General features: G+C 43.4%; 1 protein-coding gene across 4 annotated transcripts in view; it reads left to right on the top strand.

Moving 5' to 3' along the window:
- The window catches only part of RXRA (retinoid X receptor alpha), a 287,628-nt gene that overhangs the window by 233,370 nt on the left and 34,580 nt on the right, over nt 1–19,678 (top strand). For all 4 annotated transcript variants that reach the window (XM_027869561.1, XM_027869563.1, XM_027869562.1 and 1 more), the window contains exon 5: nt 18,535–18,704. In XM_027869561.1, the coding sequence (XP_027725362.1) occupies nt 18,535–18,704 (170 nt within the window). The remainder of the gene's footprint in view (nt 1–18,534; nt 18,705–19,678) is intronic.

The following is a 19,678-nucleotide window of genomic DNA, read 5'->3' as shown; positions in this document are numbered from 1 at the left end:
AGGGACAAGAGTGTGTTAGACTTGTCCAGTCAATGAAAATTCATCTTCAAAGTATCTGGTCTCGTAAATAGCTGATGGAGACTTTATATTTACAGAGAGCGATGTCTGCTTCCTGCCCAATCGGGGAGTTAATACAGGCATGCTTGGTGGTTAGTTGTATTTTCTGTGGCTGGCAGGCCCTGAAGTCAACAAGCTTGCTGTTTAAGAGGAATTATGTCCTGCATGACAAATGGCTGCCCTCTGGAGCACTGGGCTCGGTGCCTTCGGCCCGGAGCAGAGCATTGGTTCCTGAAGGGAAATAAAAACAAGTAGGAATTTTGTCCTGATGCAAGCCTCCATCCTCCACTCAGAGTTGCCCTGCTGATAAATTTAGGTAAAATGCTGATGCTGATATGCACTCCCAAAACTCTTTTATTGATTTTGAAATGAAGATCTCCCCCCTACCCCATATCCTTCCCCTATATAAATCATTTCCTCAACGTCATGTTGGTGGTTTATGCTATTGTTTACTGCCTAAGCCGTTGCCACCCAACCACATATACTTTGTCTTCCCCTAAACATTAGCCAGGCAGGTTTCAGGAGCAGGGTTGGCAGTGCCTCAAGCTTTGATTGGATAGGGGCAAATTTCACAAGTGTTGGGCCTACATGATGCAATCACAGGGCTTGTGGAAGGTTGTTGGATTGGGGGAGGAAGGTGGAATGGATTAGCAGTTTCTGGGCCTAGTCACTTGCTCTGACACATGCAGACACCCCTGGTGTCCATACCTACCTAGAGCCCAGCACGCTGTCCTTGACAGTGGGTTGGGTGTTAAACAGACTGGATCCTCTTCTAGAGCTAAGCAGAAGAGAACATCTCTTGATTGTGCAAGAGATATCTCTGTTGAGAGAGGCACTGACTGTCCATTCCAGATAGGAGCCAGGGACATGTTTCTTGGCATTTTTTTTTCCTATGAGGCTGGGACTTGGATTTGGGCCTGGTGGTTTATTTAAAGGAAGTTTTATTTCAGGGAGACTGGAAATTAGGCAGCCTGATTCTCCCCTCTGCCTTTGGTAGTGGGTCTGAAGTCCTCTCAGCAGCGTCACAGAGGAAGTACTCTCAGTGGAGCAGGGAGGGCACAGAAAAAAAGAAAGGAGAGACTTCTGATGGCAGAACCACATCTCCCTAGAGGGACTTCTTGGTTTAGTAGGGACACCTCAGCGACTCCCTAGCCAGCAGAGATAATCCTGCTCTCCTGTTCTCTCTAATGTATTGCAATGATAGTGGCTTTTGCTAGTGTTTTTGGTAGAGTATGATGGCAAAGGGAAATCAAGTCTTAGTTAAAAAACAAGTCGACTGTATGTCCTGACCCTGTTACCTTCCTGTGAAGAGCATCACTTAAAAATCACATTGCCTGGCTAGAAGGGGAAATCTCTGTTTCTGAACTGTTTCAGCTCCTTCCTTCCTCTCACCTCCAGGAAGCCTTCCCCAACTAACCCCACCCACTTACTATCGCTCTTTACATATGGTCTCACACACCACGCAGTGGCCCATTTGTGTGTTGTATTTTATTCATTTGTTCTTTGCAATGTAAGTGTTCGTGTGTGTGTGTGTGTGTGTGTGTGTGTGTGTGTGTGTGTGTGTGTGTGTGAGTGTGTTTGCTATGTTAGAATATAACCTTCTTTAGGGGAGGAACCATGTTTTTGGAGTACTAGTCTGGGAATTGAGGTAGTATGGTATTAGAGTCAGAGGTCATGGGTTCAAATCCAATCTCGGATCCTTACTGTAGGAGTGACCCGAAACAAGTTGCTTAGTCTCCCTGGGTCTCAGTTTCCTCTTCTGTAAAATGAAGGTCTCTGGCTGTTCTGACTTATACCATTTCTTCTGCATTTTCATCTGTCTGGGTACTGAGACCAGGGCTTTCCTTTCTCCTCTGGGTAAGGCGTGATGCTGTTCTCCCATTTTCTCCAAAGCACTGCATTGATAGCTATTTTTGCTAACATTTATGGTTGAAGCATTAGGGACAGGATCACGTGGTAGGTACCCATTGCAAGGTGGCAAAAGACCGAAGAGGAAGTTGGGAAAAATCCCAGAGGACAAAATTCAGAGGGATGGAGTGGATGAATAGGAATCCAGATATAGGCCTTGTAGCTTTTGCCTCCTGTTTAAAGATCTCCCTGCCTGAGCTTCCTCTATTACTGTCACAGGGGAGAGAAGGGTTTCCCCTGGATTTCAAAGCTGCTTTTGACACTTCTCATTTAGTTCCCAGGGTTCCCCAGAGAAGCCAGGTTATAAATTACAGAAACCCCTAAGGATGGCTCTCAGATGCTGAAGCACTCTCCAGAGGGAGAATGCTACAGGAGGCTTGCTGTTCCATTAGAAGCCAAGAAGGCCTTGGCCTCTTTTTATTCCCCTCCTAGTTTATGGGGTAAGAGAGCAGCAGTAAAAGAAGGAATTCCATCTGAAGCTATTTTCATGCTCCTGTTGGTGGTCTTGGGACAACTGTAACTATGCAGACTCTAGGAATTCTCCTTCCTGAGCCCTTTGGCTCCTGACCTCTCTCCTTCATGAGTCTTCTTTGGGAAATTGGGGTATCTGTGTTTTTTCTTATAGGCTAGTCTTATATAAAGATGACAGTCTCGGCTCACTTGACTTAAGTTCCAGGCACTGGGAATGGCCGTCACTGATCTATCTGTGCTCTTTAACCCAGTCTTTTTTGTAACCGAGGGCACATAGTTACATGATGGCTTTCCAGGGTCACAGGTATAGATTATATCTCAGGTTAGAGTTTATCTCTGGCTGGAGTAAGGGCTCAGTCTGTGACTAGTGAGAGCTCAATCTGTGGCTTGGATTAGAGCTTAGTCTGTGGTTGGGATTAAGGTTTAGTCTGTGGTTGGGATTAAGGTTTAGTCTGTGGTTGGGATTAGGGTTTATTCTATAGTTGTAATCAGGGCTAAATCTGTGGTTGGAATTAGGGCACCATCTGTGGCTGGGCTGAATGTGTGGCTTGGACTAGGGTACAGGTTCTTTTGGGGTTAAAGCTTAATGTCTGGATGGATTTACTGCTCACTGTTGTCCAGGATTAAGGTGCAGCCTGGGGCTAGTTAGGACTCGGTCTATGGTGCATGCATACCCAAGCAAAGCTACCTAACTGGTGGGGATTCCCATCTATTCTGTTCCGTAACTCTGAGCTCAGCAGCTCAGGCTGCTTGATGCTTGATGGAACATCCACTTGATGATGACCACATCCAGAGTGTCTGCCTTGCACTGTACTTTGTTCAGTAGTTCTGTCACATGACAAATGGGAGACCCCTGGCCCCACAGCCTCATTCTGAGCTCTTGAAGCTCTCCCAGCTAAGTTTTATTCCTCACCTTGCCCCTGGTTCCCACCTCACTTTCTTTCCCATCCTCAGCATTTGCTTTTTAACTTGGCTAGTTTTGCAGGAGGCAGTGCGTGGCAACCCCCCTTTGCTCAGAGGGAGGAAGCTAATGAAGTCTCATATTTATAGACGCCTCTGCCCCAAGGCTTCCAGGCGCCAGCAGAATATACTCACACATGTGACTAAATCAGAAAGGTGATTGAGCTCCCAGAATATAAATCCCTGCTCTCTCTCCCTTCTCTTCTCCCCCCCCCCAATTCTATAAATAAAATGATAATATTTATAATGATGCTACTCAGGGCTTATGGGGCACTTCACAGCTTCAAAAGGCTTTACAAAACATTAGCTAATTAATTCTCACAGCACAGGAGGGAGGCAGGTGCAATTATCCTCATTTCACCCTCCCATTCCTGCTTGCCTCCTAAAGAGACCCCAAGCCTCGGAGGAGTCTTGGAACCTAGACCTGATGGATTCCCCAGATTAGATCACCTTGTGGGTTTTTCACATCTGTAAACATATTACAGACTTTGGGAGTAGGGACGGATTCCCACTTCAGCCTGGTGTTATTGAAATAGTCCTGAAGTGGGAATAAGGATTTCTGGGTTCTGGTCCTGACTCTGCTGCTAATTACTTACATCTCTTTCCTTCTCTGAGCCTTGGTTTCCTCCTCTGTAAAATGAAGGGTTTGGAACAAGATGACTTCTAAGGTCCCTTCCAACTGGGACATGCTATGATTTTTCCCTGGAGTCCCTCACGTGAACAGGCACATCCTCTGCACTGGCCCCACAGGGACTGGGAGTGAAGTAGACCAGTGTCAGTGACCAGGGTCCCAGTCATTTCTGCTGCCTGTGTTTTGAATGAAGTGTTGCCAGGATCAGCCCCCGGGGGCCTGTTCCATTCTAGTCTGACTCCAGGGTCATTCCCAGTGGATGGGAGTTATTTACAGGCTTGTACTATATGACCCTTTGAGAGACCAGCAAAAGAAATTTGTCCTGAGCTCAGCCGAATGGCTAGATAGCCAGCTTGGAGTTAGGAAAGCTGGATGGTAGGCATTCAGGGGTCTTTGCTTTATTTAAAGTCTTTTGGGTTCTTTGCCACCTGCATTCTGACTCATGACTTCTCCATAGGTCCAGCTGGATTCCCATAAGGATTTCAGGGAATAGCTCAACTTGCTTGAAAATTTCCACCAAGGCCACCTTGGTCCACTGATTCCATGCTGCAGAGGCTGTCTTCTTTCTGGTTCTAGCGTTTTCCCTTATCCCACAGCTTTTTCACACGTTTGTCTTTCTACTTATCACCGCCACGGATTTCTATAAGCACATTCATCTCATTTCTTACTCTGTTTGGAGGAACGGCTTTGGTTGCTAAAGGGGAGTTTCAACCAACCAGCTAACATATATTAAGTGCCTCCTATGTGCCAGGCAACATGCTAAAAGCTGGGGAGTCACAAATCGGCAAGAGTCGGTACTTGCCCTCAGTACCAGGAAGCTCACAGTCTAATGGGGGAGACAACATGCAAACAAATATATTCGAAGAAGGCTACATATAGGATAAATAGGGGATAATTAACAGAAGGAAGGCATTGTAGTTAAGAGGGAGTAGGAGAAGCTTCCTATAAAAGATGGGATACTTCTATCCCATCCATTGTCTTAGATCCTGAACTTGGGAAATATGGGTAACATCCATTTGCCTCCATTTATTGAGCATTTATTAAGCATTTACTATGTGCCAGTCACTGTACTAGGTGTGGAGATAAAAGGAAAAAAGAAATAATGCTTGCCCTCAAAAAGTTAATGATCTATTGGCGGGGAGGGACAGCGATAACATGTGCAGAGTTAAATAAACAATGTGATATATGCAAGATAAATACAAAACAGTTTTGGTAGGGGCACTAATAACTGAGTAAACTCGGGGGATGCCACTTGTAGGGGGCACAACGTGAGCTGAGCCTAGAAGAGTGAGGGAGTCAGAGGCAAGGAGGGAGGGCTTTCCCATCATGAGGCAGAGCCCATCCAGAAGCCAGAAGATGAATGTTCTGTGGAAGGCGAGTGTGTAAATCAGTCCAGAAAGAGAAGCTAGAGTCAGATTGTGGGAAGGGCTTTCAATTCCACACAAAAGAGTTGGTATTTTTTCCTAGCAGAAAGCCCTGGAGGTTCTTAATCAGGTGAACGTGATGGGGTCAAATTTTAGATAGATATAGAGCCGACTGCAGAGATAAGGCCAACTGGATGCATGTTCTGTGAGGTTGGAGTTTTTTCTCTTAGACTGCCTATTTAACTAACCTGCTGCTTGGTGCTACCTGCCCCTCATGCTCTGTACCTTCATACGATGCTGCCCAGGTCCTGACTCAATGACAGCCTGAATAGCTCTCAAGGATCTGAGCAGATCTACTCATCCTCTGTCGAATGAAGCAATGGATTATCTACCCTTGACTTGGGTTATTTTCATTTTGAACAGTGGAAGGAGCCTACGTTTTGAGTTATTGAATCATAGGATGAGGAAACCAAAGCTTGGAGCTTAGGCAAGCAAACAGCTAAAAGAGCTGAGTTCCAATCTCCGCTCTGCCGATTGGATGGCCCTAGGCAAATACCTTAGTCTCTGCTAGACTTGGTTTCCCCAGATGTAAAAGGATATTAATACTTGTGCAAGAGTGATGTATCCTCTTACATTTGCACTCTGTACCTTGCAAGGTAATTGTGAGGGAAAATGCTCGTGAATCATAAATTGTTGGAGAAATATATTCTCTTATTAACAGCAGACAGTGTCTTATCTCATGCAAATGAATCACAAATGGTAAAATTTCAGACATCCTTTGTTAAGTGGGAGAGAGAATTTTGGGTCAGAGGATTTCAGCACCTCTCACATCATTGTGAAGTCTAGTTTACAGCTTCTTAGGTAGGAAAGTATCAGTTACAATATTTCTCAATTAAATTAATTGATATTACATACTAAATGCCTACTGTGTGCAAGGTTCTATGCTCAATATACTGGGGCTGCAAAGACAAAAATCAAACCATTCCTCCCCTTAAGAAGCTTATAATAATAATGATAATGAAAATTTCTCATATTGTTCTTATACTTTTTTTTTTGCAGTTTACAGAGAAAGAAGTTAAGGGATGTTTAAGTCCACCCTTCTAGACTCCTTGCTCTTCACCCCAATCTTTCAATAAGGCTAGTGCTAGATCGCCTTCCCTTAGGAATGGGTTATTGAGAGACTAAATGTTCATCCCTGGGGCTATCTCTGAATCTTGCTCTGTACTTGGCTTTCCACTGAGGTTCTCTCCGTTGAAATGTGAGATTTCTTAGAGTCCACTAAAGTTAGTAGCAGTAAGAGTAGGAGTAACAAATTTAGAAAGTCTCCAAACAAAATCTCATACAATATTAACAGAACACCAGGATTACCGCCCCAAGGCAGCCATAAAAAAATCACTTCCTTGTCAGAAAGGAAGAAGAGGACTGATAGATGTCCCAAGTCTTCATGACAAACAGCTTGAAACGTTTACAGAAATACACTTGAACAAACAAATACCACTGTACAGAGCAATAATAAAGACTGAAAATAGATACATACTGCTGAATTTATTGAATGTAACTGCTATGTTGAAAGTCCAAAAATGGAACCAAGGGTCCTTCACGGGCAAATACCACCGAAGTTCAGACAACAATATGGCGGTAGCTGGTTGTGCAGTGGAATCAGGGCCCGGTCAGGAAGACCCGAGTTCAAATCTAGCCTCAGATTCTTCCTGGCTGTATGACTCTGGGTAAGTCACTTAATCTCTCTTTGTCTCAGTTTCCTTCTCTGTAAAGAGGGGATAATAATAACATCTCCCTCACAGGATTATAGTGCAGAATCAAATGAGAGGAAATTTGTAAAAGGTGCCAGCATGTAGTAGGCACTATATAAATACTTATTCTTTTCTTTTTCCCAATATGCTGACAAGGAAGTGTCAATCCAGTGACTTAGTACTGCAGAATTTAGAAAAACAGAGGGATTTCTTCATTCCTCTCAAGGCTACACTCATGACTGCCTCCTGTACTTTCTTTAACATGCCATAGAATTCTCTTTATCCTGGAAGCTCACTCCACACCCATATAACTCACTCCTGTAGCCTCTCTCTCTGGCTGTCTGGTTCCTTCTAGAACCTCCATTTTAAGGAGGAGGCCCAGGCCGGTCAAGTCATCATTTCTCTACAGGTTGCACTGCTAACTCTTTTCTCTACTGTGTCCTTGAACTGGTACTTTTATTTCCTCCTTCCCTTCCTTTGACTTCCTTTTATGTCTTGACTTCCCCCTTTAGGATGCCAGCTTTTTGAAGGCAGAAACTGTCTTTCAGCTTGTATTTTGTATACTTAGTACAGTGCCTGGCCTATAGTAAGCTTTTTTTTAAATTTTTTTTTTTGGCAAAGCATTTGGGGTTAAGTGACTTGCCCAGGGTCACACAGCTAATAAGTGTGAAGTGTCTGGTCTGAGACTGGATTTGAACTCAGGTCCTCCTGACTCCAGGGCCGGTGCTCTATCTACTGTGCCACCTAGCTGCCCCCTATATTAAGCTTTTAATTAATGTTTGTTGACTGACTGACTGAGGGAGTTCATGAAAGTGATACTGTATCATGTTATTGCTGTCAGAAACTACGGAAGGCTTAGAGAACTCTGTCTATTGATAGAATGCAGACTTTATGAGGAAGCAGTAAAAATTGTTCATCATGTCATTGAAGGTTGCAAAAATGTAACTCCTATTGAATGTCCAGATCAAGTGGCCATAATTTTATACGTAAGAAGCTTGCTATTCTTCCTAATCATCAATCAGTCAACATATTTATTAAGGCCAAAGCTAGTCCCTGCCCTCGAGGAGCTTATAATCGAATAGAGGAGATAACATGAAAACTACTGTCAATCAATCAATCGACATTTATTAAATGCCTACTGCACTGGCACTATGCTAAGTGCTGGGGATACAAAAAGAGGCCAAAGAAAGTTCCTGCCCTCAAGGAACTTACAATCTACTGGGAGAGACAACATGCAAACAAATATGTCCAGACAAGTTACATATAGGATAAATAAGAAATAATTAACAGAGGGAAACACTAGAATTAAGAGAGTTTGGGAAAGGCTTCCTGTAAAACATCATGTCCTGAATCATATCCCTATACTACAGATCCAAACCTCAAAATATTCTTGAGGATTCAGCAAATGAACTACTGCAGCCAGAGCATTTTCACAGATAAATACCTGTCATCATTCAAAAACAAACCCTGATCCACAGAAATTTAAAAAGAGCATTTTTAATAAATGCTGCCATGCTGAATACTCATAACCTCCAAACTACATTAAATGAAAAGCATTCAAAATGTAGAGACCTGTTGGAAGAATTCAAGAACATGCAGGTACAAGAAGTAAGGATGTAGCTTCCCTACTACTATTGGAGTTGGCCTGAAGATGTTTTAAGTCTATAGAAAATGAGCTTTCATCCCAGGCCTTTCATTTGTTTACAAAATTTAATCATCTTATCTATCTCTTCAATAGCTTGGCAAACACTCAGTATAAAAGAATAATTGCAGAATAGCTCTTTGTTGGCTTTGGAATCACTTGGATTCACTTCCTGCCTCTCTGACATTTATTAGATATGTGACCATGGGCAAGTCATTTAACCTGAGTCTCAGTTTCTTAATCTGTAAAATGAACGGATTAGACAGGATGCCCTCTGAGGACACTTCCAGCTCTAAAGCTGCGATCCTTTCATCAAATCTGAGTTCCATGAAACAGAAAGATGAGAAGAATGAAATATTAACATTGTTAACAATACCTGAGTTTTTATAGTACTTAAATAGTGATCCTCACAGCACTCTCCTTTTTACATTTTTAAATTTTTATTTATTTATTTGTGTGAAGCAATTGGGGTTAAGTGACTTGCCCAGGGTCACACAGCTAGTAAGTGTCAAGTGTCTGGTCTGAGACTGAATTTGAACTCAGATCCTCCTGACTCCAGGGCCAGTGCTCTATTCACTGCGCCACCTAGCTGCCCCTCACAGCACTCTTCTTTTGTGGGTATTACAGATATTATCTCCATTTTTTTAGATGAGGAAATAAAGGTTGTGTTGGCAAGTGGTTAGAGTGCTGGGGTTAGATTCCCACAGCTGATGGTTACAACTCTGTAACCCTGAGTAACCCACTTAACCTCTCTTTTCTTCAGGGAGTTCCTGAGGACTCAACTACTACATCAGAGACAGGTTACGATTCTTTTTGGTGGAAGGAGTTCAATGCCAACACTCTACCCTACTGTTGAAATTATAGATCCTTTCTTTATTGCATACAGTTGTGGAAACTGAGGTTTAGAGAGGTTTTTTTTTGTTTCTATAACCTTAGAACGCAGCACAATATGCTTGTATATAATAGACAGTTTAATGTTTATTTAATTAATTAGACTTAAGCAAGTTGCCCAAGTGGGTCTTGCCTCTTTTCCATAGCCGATTATTGAGACTTCCAAGCCTACATTAATTTTATCCTACCCAAAACAGTTTGAGTTGAATAAATTGGCAGAGAGGCATTGATTGATAAGAATGCAAGTGAAAGGCAGGACTGAGGGGGATCCCCCAAGTCCTCTGGCAGCTGTGGAAAGTCACTATAGTGCAGTGGTCACCACTGAGCAGGTGACTTGATGGCTGCGTCCACTGAGAGAATACAAGTTTTGATTTTCCTGTTTTATTTTATTGGAGGAATGAAGTATTATCCATGCAGGTCCACAAGGCCCCAGGGGAGGCAGACAACCCAAAGTATGTCTATTTCCATATTTCCAGATCATAACTCTGTGGCTCCCTCAGTATATGATAAACCTTACATCTATAGGGTGCTTTATACTTTCCAGAGCATCACCTTCTTCAACTTTTTCCCACTGGACTGTCACCAGAACCCCGTGAGACAAGATAAGTGTTATGTCATGTCATGTCATGTCATGTCATATACCATATCATACCATACCATACCATACCATATCATATCATATCATATTATACTATAGCCTCTTTTTGCAGGTAAAGGAACTGAGTCTCAGAGATATACCATGGTGTTATAGGAAGAAAATTGGATTGGGAGTCAAAAGACCTGGCAGAATTTAAACTCTGATCATCGTGATTCCAAATCCAACACTGTTTCCACTGTGTTCCTCCCCAAACTTTTATCTGTGAATTGCTTGAGGTCAGGGACTGTTTTTTACATTTGTTTTTTATATCCCTAGCGTTTAGCGCAGTGTCTTAAACAAAATAGGAACTTAATACTTGTTTGTGAAATTATTGAGATCGGGATGGACAAGGAAAGCTTCTTTAAGGAGAAAACACTGAATACTCTGAATAAACAGAAAAGGGTTCTAGGGTCTAGAAGTAGGCCCTCTTGTATCTTTATTCTGAGTTGGTGGTAGCATAAAGCCAGACATTTTGTTTGTGAGTTCATCTGTGGCACAGGAGATAGCTTTGATGAGGGACAACCAAATCTAGGTCATTGAAGCAGCCCTTAGCTGTAAGGCCCTGGGTACAGAAACATCCCCCCTCCACTGTCTGGGGAGGAGAAATTTCCCAAGGAGGAAAGGTCACTCGTGGTCCCTCAAGCGCAACCAATTCCATAAGGGGCTCCAGAAGGAGGGAGAAAGGGGATGAGTCATGGACAAGCTCAAAGAAACAAACAAACAAGGGAATAACAGGAAGAAGAAATTAAAGGTGATATCTAAATGTTCATGATCATATTTCTGAGGAGGGACAGGGTCAAAAGAAAGAATAGAATAAATGGGAGGGGGCAGGATAGGATTAAGGGAAATAGAGTTATTTTTTCTCGGCCTGTCTACTATGGAAGTGTTTTGCATAACTGCACATGTATAACCTATATTGAGTTGCTTGCCTTTTCAATGAGGGTGGGTGGGGAGGGAGGAAGGGAGAAAATTTGGAACCCAAAGTTTTAAAAACATGTTTAAAAAAATGTTTTCACATGCAACTGAGAAATAAGAAATGCAGGAAATGGGGTACAGAAATCTATCCTGCCCTACAGAAAAATTGAAGGGGAAGGGGATAAGAGAAGGAGGGGAGAGATAGAAGGGAAGGCAGACTAGGGGAATGGGTGTTTAGAATGCATGCCATCTTGGGGCGGGGGGAGGGGTGAGATGGGGTGAAAATTTGGAACTCAAAATCTTGTGGAAGTAAATGTTGAAAACAAAAAAAATGAAAAATTACCGTTAAAAATAAATAAATAAATGTTCATGATCTATTTTTATCTAAACAGTGACAAACTGGGTGAGGAAACAGGACATACAAGGGAGAGAGATAGGGGACAAAAAGCTTCAGCAGATTTCACCAAATAGGGAAGTAAATAATGGGGGAAAATTGGGCCCAGAGTCCAGTGAATGGACTTAGGGCTAAGCCAGGGGAGTTCTTTTTGTACCATTAGTATTGGGGGCCCAGGCTAACACAGAGTGATCTTGTAGTATCAGCCTTTAGCATATGGGAGGGACTGTTTCTGTGGATGTTCAATTCAGTTAGATTCACCTTCTGTGTGCAAGGCACTGCTCTGGATGTTGGGGGCAGAATACAAAATTTAGAGAAGATGTCTTTCCTGGCTTCACAGAGCTTACAGATAAGTAGAGACTAAGACACAAGCATTATATATTTGATGCATTTGGGAGAGACAGAGAAAAGTGCTATGCAAAACCCAGCAGGAGTTGGTTGTTACTAATGGGGGGATCAAGAAAGATTTGAGTTGGGCTTTCATAATGGGTAGGAATTCAACAGGTAAAGAAGGGGAAGAGAGATCATTTCAGGCATAGGGATCACTGTAAGCAGAGTGATGGAGGCAGGGGAGCATGGGGACAGAGAGCGTGTTTGAGTTGTGGTGCATGTAGCTAATAGCAGTCCACATTAGTTATTTGAGGAAAGGGCCCATTGTAATTGCCTTCATCTGTGGTAGCCGAATCAACCAGGAGAGCCCCTGTGAGTTAGCTGTTCAGTAAAAATCTGTCATCAAATGTCTCCTCAAATGCAGCAGGTCAGATTGCTGTGCTAAGGCAGGCCACGTGTGGAGACAGCATCAATTTGTGGAGTAGCTCAATTCAGTTCAACTTAATAAATATTTATTAAGATACCTACTATGCTCATGCCACTGAGCTTAGTGCTGGGGCTTATAAAGATGAAAAATGGCCTTTATTGAGCTTTTAACCTAATAGGGAGATAAGACAGAGAATCAGAACTCTAGATGCCATATAGTCCAATCCCCTAATTTTACAGAAGAGAAAATTGAGTCCCAGGATCAGTTACATGGCACAGTGGATAGAGAAGTGGACCTGGAGTCAGGAACACCTGAGTTCAAATCTAGCCTCCGACACTTACTTGCTGTGTGAGCCTGAGCAAATCACTTCTGCCTATCTCAGTTTCTTCGATTGTAAAATGGGGATATTAATAGCACCTACAACTCAGGGATGTTGTGAGGATCAAATGAAATAATATCTGTAGAAGCACTTAACCCAAAGCCTGGCACGTAGTAGGTACTTAATAAATATTTGTTTCTTTCCATAAATGACTTGCTAGAGATTTTTCAGGTAAATGTTGGAGGCAGCATTTTGTACTTAGGTTCTCTGACTCCAGGCCCAGCGCTCTGTCCCCGGTGACACAAAAGAGAATACTGTAAGGGTCTAAGGATTAAATAGAAAAGTGAGGAGATAAAGGGATAGATTTCAGCTCTGGAGAGAGGAAGGGAGGCTTCATGGAGAAGGTGGTACCTGAGCTGTACCTGGAAGGAAGGGGAAGATTTCAGCAGCAGGAAATCCATTCAAGGCTTCTGCCTGCAAAACTTACAGGAATGGCAGAGGACAGGATGGTCTGGGAAACATCTAAAAACCGAGTTTGACTGGAATGTGATGGTATGTGACATCTCCCGCAATAATCCAGGCATGTGGGTTATCCTTGTTCTCCCTCTAGACACCAGCTTTTCAGCAGTCTACAGCTGTACTAATTGTAGTATGTTTGGGATAAGCTTTAATGCTACCATCTACCCCTGACAGTTTTCTTAAGTTCAGTATTTTGGACCTGCCATTTTTGTTTTACAGACTGTGAGAGTGTGTGTGTATTGGTGTTTGGAATGGGACTGTCGCTCTGTAGATTTATTATAAATATATATTAAGGCTCTGCTATATCCTCAGCCCTGTGCTTGGCACTCTGGGGTAAATGGAATTGTTAAGGAACTTCTGCTATCGCTGTAGAGATAAGAAGCTAGTATATTTGACAGTACAAGCAAGTATTTAATCAGACTCAAGATTAAGCGGTACACATTGTATGCTTTAGCGGAAATCCAGAGAAGGAAGAGAACCGAGTCGGGTGGAGTTGGTCAAGGAAAGCTTTTCTGAGCTGGGGCCAAGGCTACAGGATCGGATAGAAATGGGGGTCATAAGAGTGAGTCCCAGTTTTGCCACCAACTAGCTGTGTGACCTTGGGAAAGTCCCATCCCTGCTCTGGGGCTCAGTCCCTTACTCTGTAAAATGAATTGGTGAAACCTGAAATAGCTCCAGGGTCCATCCCTTCTATCTCTTAACCACCTGTGAATCTCTGTGGTCCTTGTACAGGCTTTGCACCTTCGGTAAGCTTGCTTGGAAGGTCTTTGTTGCCCTTCGGTTCTCCAACTCCAGATGGTAACAGTGGAGAGCTGGAGAAGCCCTTTGGAATCATGGGGCCAAGCCCATGGAGCTAGGAGTATGCTGACTCCAGCAGGCTGGTGTTCCAAGCATGGCACATACTGCCAGTGACTCGACATCTAGCTGTTTGCAAACATAGCCATATTTTATCTTTATATTGTGCCTGGGCTCCCAGAGGAGTCAGGGCCTTTTAGCAGGGCTAGATTTACAATAATCACTTCGTTCTGCCCCTCTAGGGTAAGATCTGGCAAATGATGGATTGCTGAACAGCCTAAATTCCTGCTTAGGAAACTGGGGGCTGGAAGTGTGTGTTTGGAAGGGAGGCTGCAGAGGGAGGGGTGGCTCAGAACTGCAAGTAATTAGCAAACCTTTTTTCCCCCTAATGTGAAAGCCTGCAAGGGAAGATTGGGATGGGAACTTCAGGCTTATTCTTGGCTACCTCCTTTTACTGAGCTTCAGTTGAGTTTCCTGAGGTCAGAGAAGGGACAGCCTCTGTGTGTGTGTGTGTGTGTTTGTGTCTTACAAAATGCTCTGTGTGTGTGTGTGTGTGTGTGTGTGTGTGTGTGTATGTTTGTGTCTTACAAAATGCTCCAGCATACACTACTTAAGCCTTCGGGTTTCCACAATTTAATCAGTCCTCACCACCCCCTGGTGCCTTTGCTTACTGTCTGTCCAGTGTGGCAGGTTCAGATTCAGAGCCACGGATGTACTGTGGCCTTGTGCACTTTCAACAGAGCAAAGTTGGGCAAGGGCAAGAATTTCTCTTTTTCAGCTCAGGGTAGCTCGCCCCTCCTGTAATTCGGGCCAACCATTGAGCATAGGCCCAACATTGGCTCTTAGGACTCAGAACTGGAAATATTTTAGAGCTCATTTATTCTCTTCCTCTCCCTGCTGTGTTATAGTTAGAGAAACTGAGGCCCAGAGAGCTCCTTTGACCTCCCTGAAGTCACAAGGCAGTGAATGGCAGAGCTAGAATTGGAGTTCTGGTTCCTTATCTAGTCCTCTTGCCAGGAGTTAGCCAAGAGGAGGTGGTAGAGGGGGCTACCCACTCTGTGGGGATTCACAAGCTTGTATACTTAGAGCTAGAGGAAGGGATCTTAGAGGTCACTGAGCCCAACTCCCTCATTTCACAGATGAGGAAACTGAGGTCCACAGAGGTTAAGTGCATTGCCCAAAGTCACACAGGAGAGCCAGGATTTGATCTAAGGGCTCCTCAGACTCCAAATCCAACTCCCTTTTGACTGGACCATGTTGGCTTTGTCTGACTACTTACTTTCCCTATACCATCAATCCTAGATCATCCTCAATAATTGAAGGGAATCCAAGAATGAGTAATTCTCCAAACAAGAGGCAAATCCCAACACCATTTTAGTTGGCTTTAGTTGGGTCCTCTGACTTTAGAGCCATTGCTATCTCCATTATCCAGGCCATGTGAATTTGTTCTCCGTCCTTAACAACAACAACAACAACAAAAAAAGCAACAACCATTTATTAAGTAATGTGGCACAGATGGAGCACTGGAATCAGGAAGACCTAGATTCACATCCTACCTGTGTGACCTTGGGCAAGTCACTGATCCTCTCTCTGGGCTTCCTTGTTCTCATCTTGAAAATGAAGGGTTTGGACTCAGTGTCGCCCAAGGTCCCTTCTAGCTCTTAATCTGTGATCCCTGTGATCAGTTGTCTGCCCTCCATGACATGCGTCAACACTTTCACAACTTAGACTAGATTTTATAAACCTCTGCCATCTTGCCCTGCCAAGGAATGGATAGTCTCATAACAGGATAAGACACATAGAGAGATAATGGACAATATTACATAATCGGTGCATTAGAGAGAAAAGTTTCCGTAAGAAGCTGGAGAGTGAAGGCTTTCACCAACCTGTAAGGCTGGCTCCTTGAAGGAGAAGAAATTCCAGTCACGGACTTCAAAGGGTCCCCCAGACAGGCAAAGTAAGAAGAGAGGAGCCAGTCTAAACTTAATGTGAGCAAAGGCAAGGAGGTGAGAGATGAAGAGCGGTCAATCTGCAGAAATAACATCACTGGAAAACCTTGCTAGGACCAAGTGCGGTCCTTTGACTGAATCCAGATTTAATGTTCTGTGAAGTTTGGATTCAATCAAAGGAGAAATAAAAGAAATAAAGGAAAATAAAGAAGAGAAGGGGAAGAGTAATTGGTGCAAAGCTGGATTGGCACAGAAAGCTATTGGGCATTTCACACCTTGTTTTCTGGGAATGAAGGGTGGGAAGCAACAATGTCTGGAGTCCATAGAAACCCAGCTCTGGAAAGAACTGATCAGGCTTCCAGCCATCTGTGAGGTAGGAGTTACTTGAGAAAAGATAGGAGATGCTACAGTTCCATGTCCCTGGGATTTTCTTAGGAGCCCTGGGTGGTGCCTGTGTCCCCAAGGCGGCAGATTTGGTGCCCCCTGGGACCCTGAGGCTCAGCTGGGAGGAGGAGAAGGAGCCCTCCCTGCTTCAGACTGGAGGAAATGCAGGCCAGCTGGATGAGGGCACTGAGTGTTCCCTGCTCCCCTCCTGCTGGCTCGATTTTGTGTGCATGCTCACACCCTAGCCTGTACTTAGCAAAACCTAACCCAGATTCCCATCTCCTCCTTCTCAAATGTTCCTGGAGCATTTTGTTGGGATCTCTCCTGTGTCACTGTCATTCTCTACCTTGTATAATTCCCATTTTGTACATGTTTGTACAATTTATACCAAAAGTTTAGACATTTTTATATGATACTTTTTATACATGTTGTGTCCTCTTTGGGAGGATACCAGTTCCTTGAGGTCAGCTGCTGTGTTATTTTTCATGTTTTCATCCCTAGCACATAGTATAGTGTATTCACTTAATAAATGTTTGTTGAATTGAAATGTCTTCTCTCTGAGGACCATCCATTCCCTTTCTCAAGCTTGCCGGTAGGAGACAAGATGTAAGGCACTAGACTATATGAATGGCCTTTTTGATCACTTTTCGTAATTATTTTCTTCTTTCCCCTTCTGACCTGCCTCATTTGTCCACGGATCCATTCATCATTCTGCCTGATCATGGCTGCTAGTTATAAGCAGCTGAGGCCCCAGGTAACCAGAGAAGATGTAGGTGGAAAGGGTGATATACAGTGTGATGGAGTCCAGGACCCAGGATAGAGGAGGCTGGGCAGGTTAGGTGTGGTGGGGGATGGGTGGCAAAATGCCTCAGGCTCAGTGTTTTCTCCTGCATGGGTAACACAACACCGAAGGTGGGTGCAGGCCCTTGGAGTGGGGGCAGTGACTCAAAGCAACCACAAGGAATTCCCTTCTGTAGGGCAGACGTTCCAAGCTACAAGTGGAGTACTGTGGGCACCATTAAGGCGCCACCGCAGAGCTCCACCCAGCTGGTTCCTTCCCATTAAACCCAACCTGTGTGTGGGGGTGGTTCATCTTACCTGGCAAGATCCTTAAGTACTCTGACCTCTTAGCTTGATGCCCTGTCCCTGTCTTTCTTTGAAGCCTCTTCTCAAAGGGAAGTTTACCCAGGCATTTATGTTTATAGGTTCACAATTTAAAACTAGAAGGGATCTTAGAGACCTAGTCCAATCTCCTCATTTCCTAGTTAAGGAAATTGATGTTGGGGAAATGAAATGATTTACCCAAAGTCACACATACTTCCCAGAGCTTGGATTTGAACACAGGTTCTCTCTGACTCCAGATTTAATTCTCTTTCCCCATGGTATGTTTCTCTTCTCTGATTGATCATTTTTCTTGTACCTTCCACTCTGAATTGTCTACACTATTTGAGGGAAGCCCAAACATGAGTAATCCAAAACAATAAATAATTCCAAAACCCATTTTAGTTGGCATTGGATGCAGTGTGCTATCATGGAAAGAATATTGGGCTGAGAGTCAGTAGACTTGTTGTGTTTGGGTGCCAGCTCGGCCTTTCGCTTGCTGTCTGACCTCAGGTGAATCAGTTCAGCTCTCTCAGCATCAGATTCTTCCTCTGGAAAATGGTAGAGTTGGACAGGATGGTCTCTAATAGCACTTCCTGTTCTAACCTCATGGGATATTCAAGCTATGTTCTTCTCCCATCTCCTGTAGCTGTTAATTTGTGAGTAGTTCTCGTCTAATATTAAAATGAATGGATGTTCTCATAGTGCATATCGTCTGACAGTGTGAGGTTGTGTGTTCAGAGATTAAAGAAATGACATCCAGGGCTTTAAAATTTAAAAAAAAATGTGGATAATCCATGGATCAGATAATTGACAGTTGACCACACCCGTACAGTTTTTTTTTTTCTAGAAGGCTCTCCTTTTCCCGTTTCTTCAGTGGAAAACTCCACTGAGAAAATGACTGATGGGGCCTTCCATTTTGTACCTAGAACCCAAGGTTCCAGTATGTAGCCCTTAGGCCATGACACACTTGTTGGCTGGGAGTTTGGCGTGATGGACTTGAGGGAGCACCATCTCTTTCCCATATTTCCTATGTCATCCATGGGTGACATGGAATCTGTAGCTCACATCCATCCTCCTCTTTTCTAGCTGTGCAGGAAGAGAGGCAGAGGGGCAAAGACCGGAATGAGAACGAGGTGGAGTCAACCAGCAGCGCTAACGAGGACATGCCAGTGGAAAAGATTTTGGAAGCCGAACTTGCTGTGGAGCCAAAGACAGAGACATACATTGAAGCAAACATGGGACTAAATCCCAATTCAGTGAGTAAATGGAAAAAAAATTTGTACTAGCATCAGTTAAGAGTAGCCAGCTCCTCAGAAACCCCTCCTCTCACCCCCAGTCCTTTTCCAGACTCAATGTGTTGATGAGTATTTGGACACTTCACAACAAAATCTGAATAGATCATAGTGAAGGCAAAAGAGTACCTACCTCAACTTGATGGGCTCTTGCCCATTAGAATTATACCCTCTCAAATGATACAATTTATTGAATGAGGTAATATATGTTAAATACTTGTAAGCAATCATAAGTCACTACATTAATTGTTGTTACTATCATTATTTATTATTATTGCAAATGTTATTATTGATCAAGGGGATGTTTATTAGCTGGATGACCATGGGTAAGCCACTCACCTCTTCCACATCTGTAAGATGTAGGATAATGGTATTTGTGCTACACTCATGGCCTGCCGTATTCCCTGCCCCCTTCTCCCTCCCTGGTGACTGTGACAAAAATGTTTCTGTAAACTTTAAAGCACAATGTAAATGTGAGTTGTTATTATAGTTAATTCTTTGTTTACTATCCCGGTATCTTGGAGTTTGTGTGGTTAATGACAATATCCAGAATAAAAATATTTTTCCCCCTCTGGAGATTATATTGATCTAGGCATTGCAGAGGACAGTTTAAAGAGACCTTTCTAGCAGCTTATACCAAACTAGAAAGAAAGCATGACAGAATGGAAAAAAAGCACAGCTCTTGGAGACCTGAATTTGAATTTCAGATCATTATTCCTTTTAGCAAATTCACGGAGGCACCATTAATACAATAGAAAGAACACTGGCCCTTGGTTAAAATCGCACCCCCACACACACTTGACACATTTCTTATGTGACAGTGACCAAGTTACTTAATTGTCATGGGCCTCAGTTTCCTCATTTGTAAAATGAGGTAGTTAGAGTAGATAACCTCTGAATTCTTTTCTAGCTCTTGATCTATGAAACTTCTCTGGGTC

This window comes from Vombatus ursinus, unplaced genomic scaffold, assembly GCF_900497805.2.
Source record: "Vombatus ursinus unplaced genomic scaffold, bare-nosed wombat genome assembly UNPS02014793.1, whole genome shotgun sequence".
Classification (NCBI taxonomy): domain Eukaryota; kingdom Metazoa; phylum Chordata; class Mammalia; order Diprotodontia; family Vombatidae; genus Vombatus; species Vombatus ursinus.
Note: the sequence above shows the minus strand (reverse complement) of the source record. Positions and strands in the feature narration are given on the sequence as shown.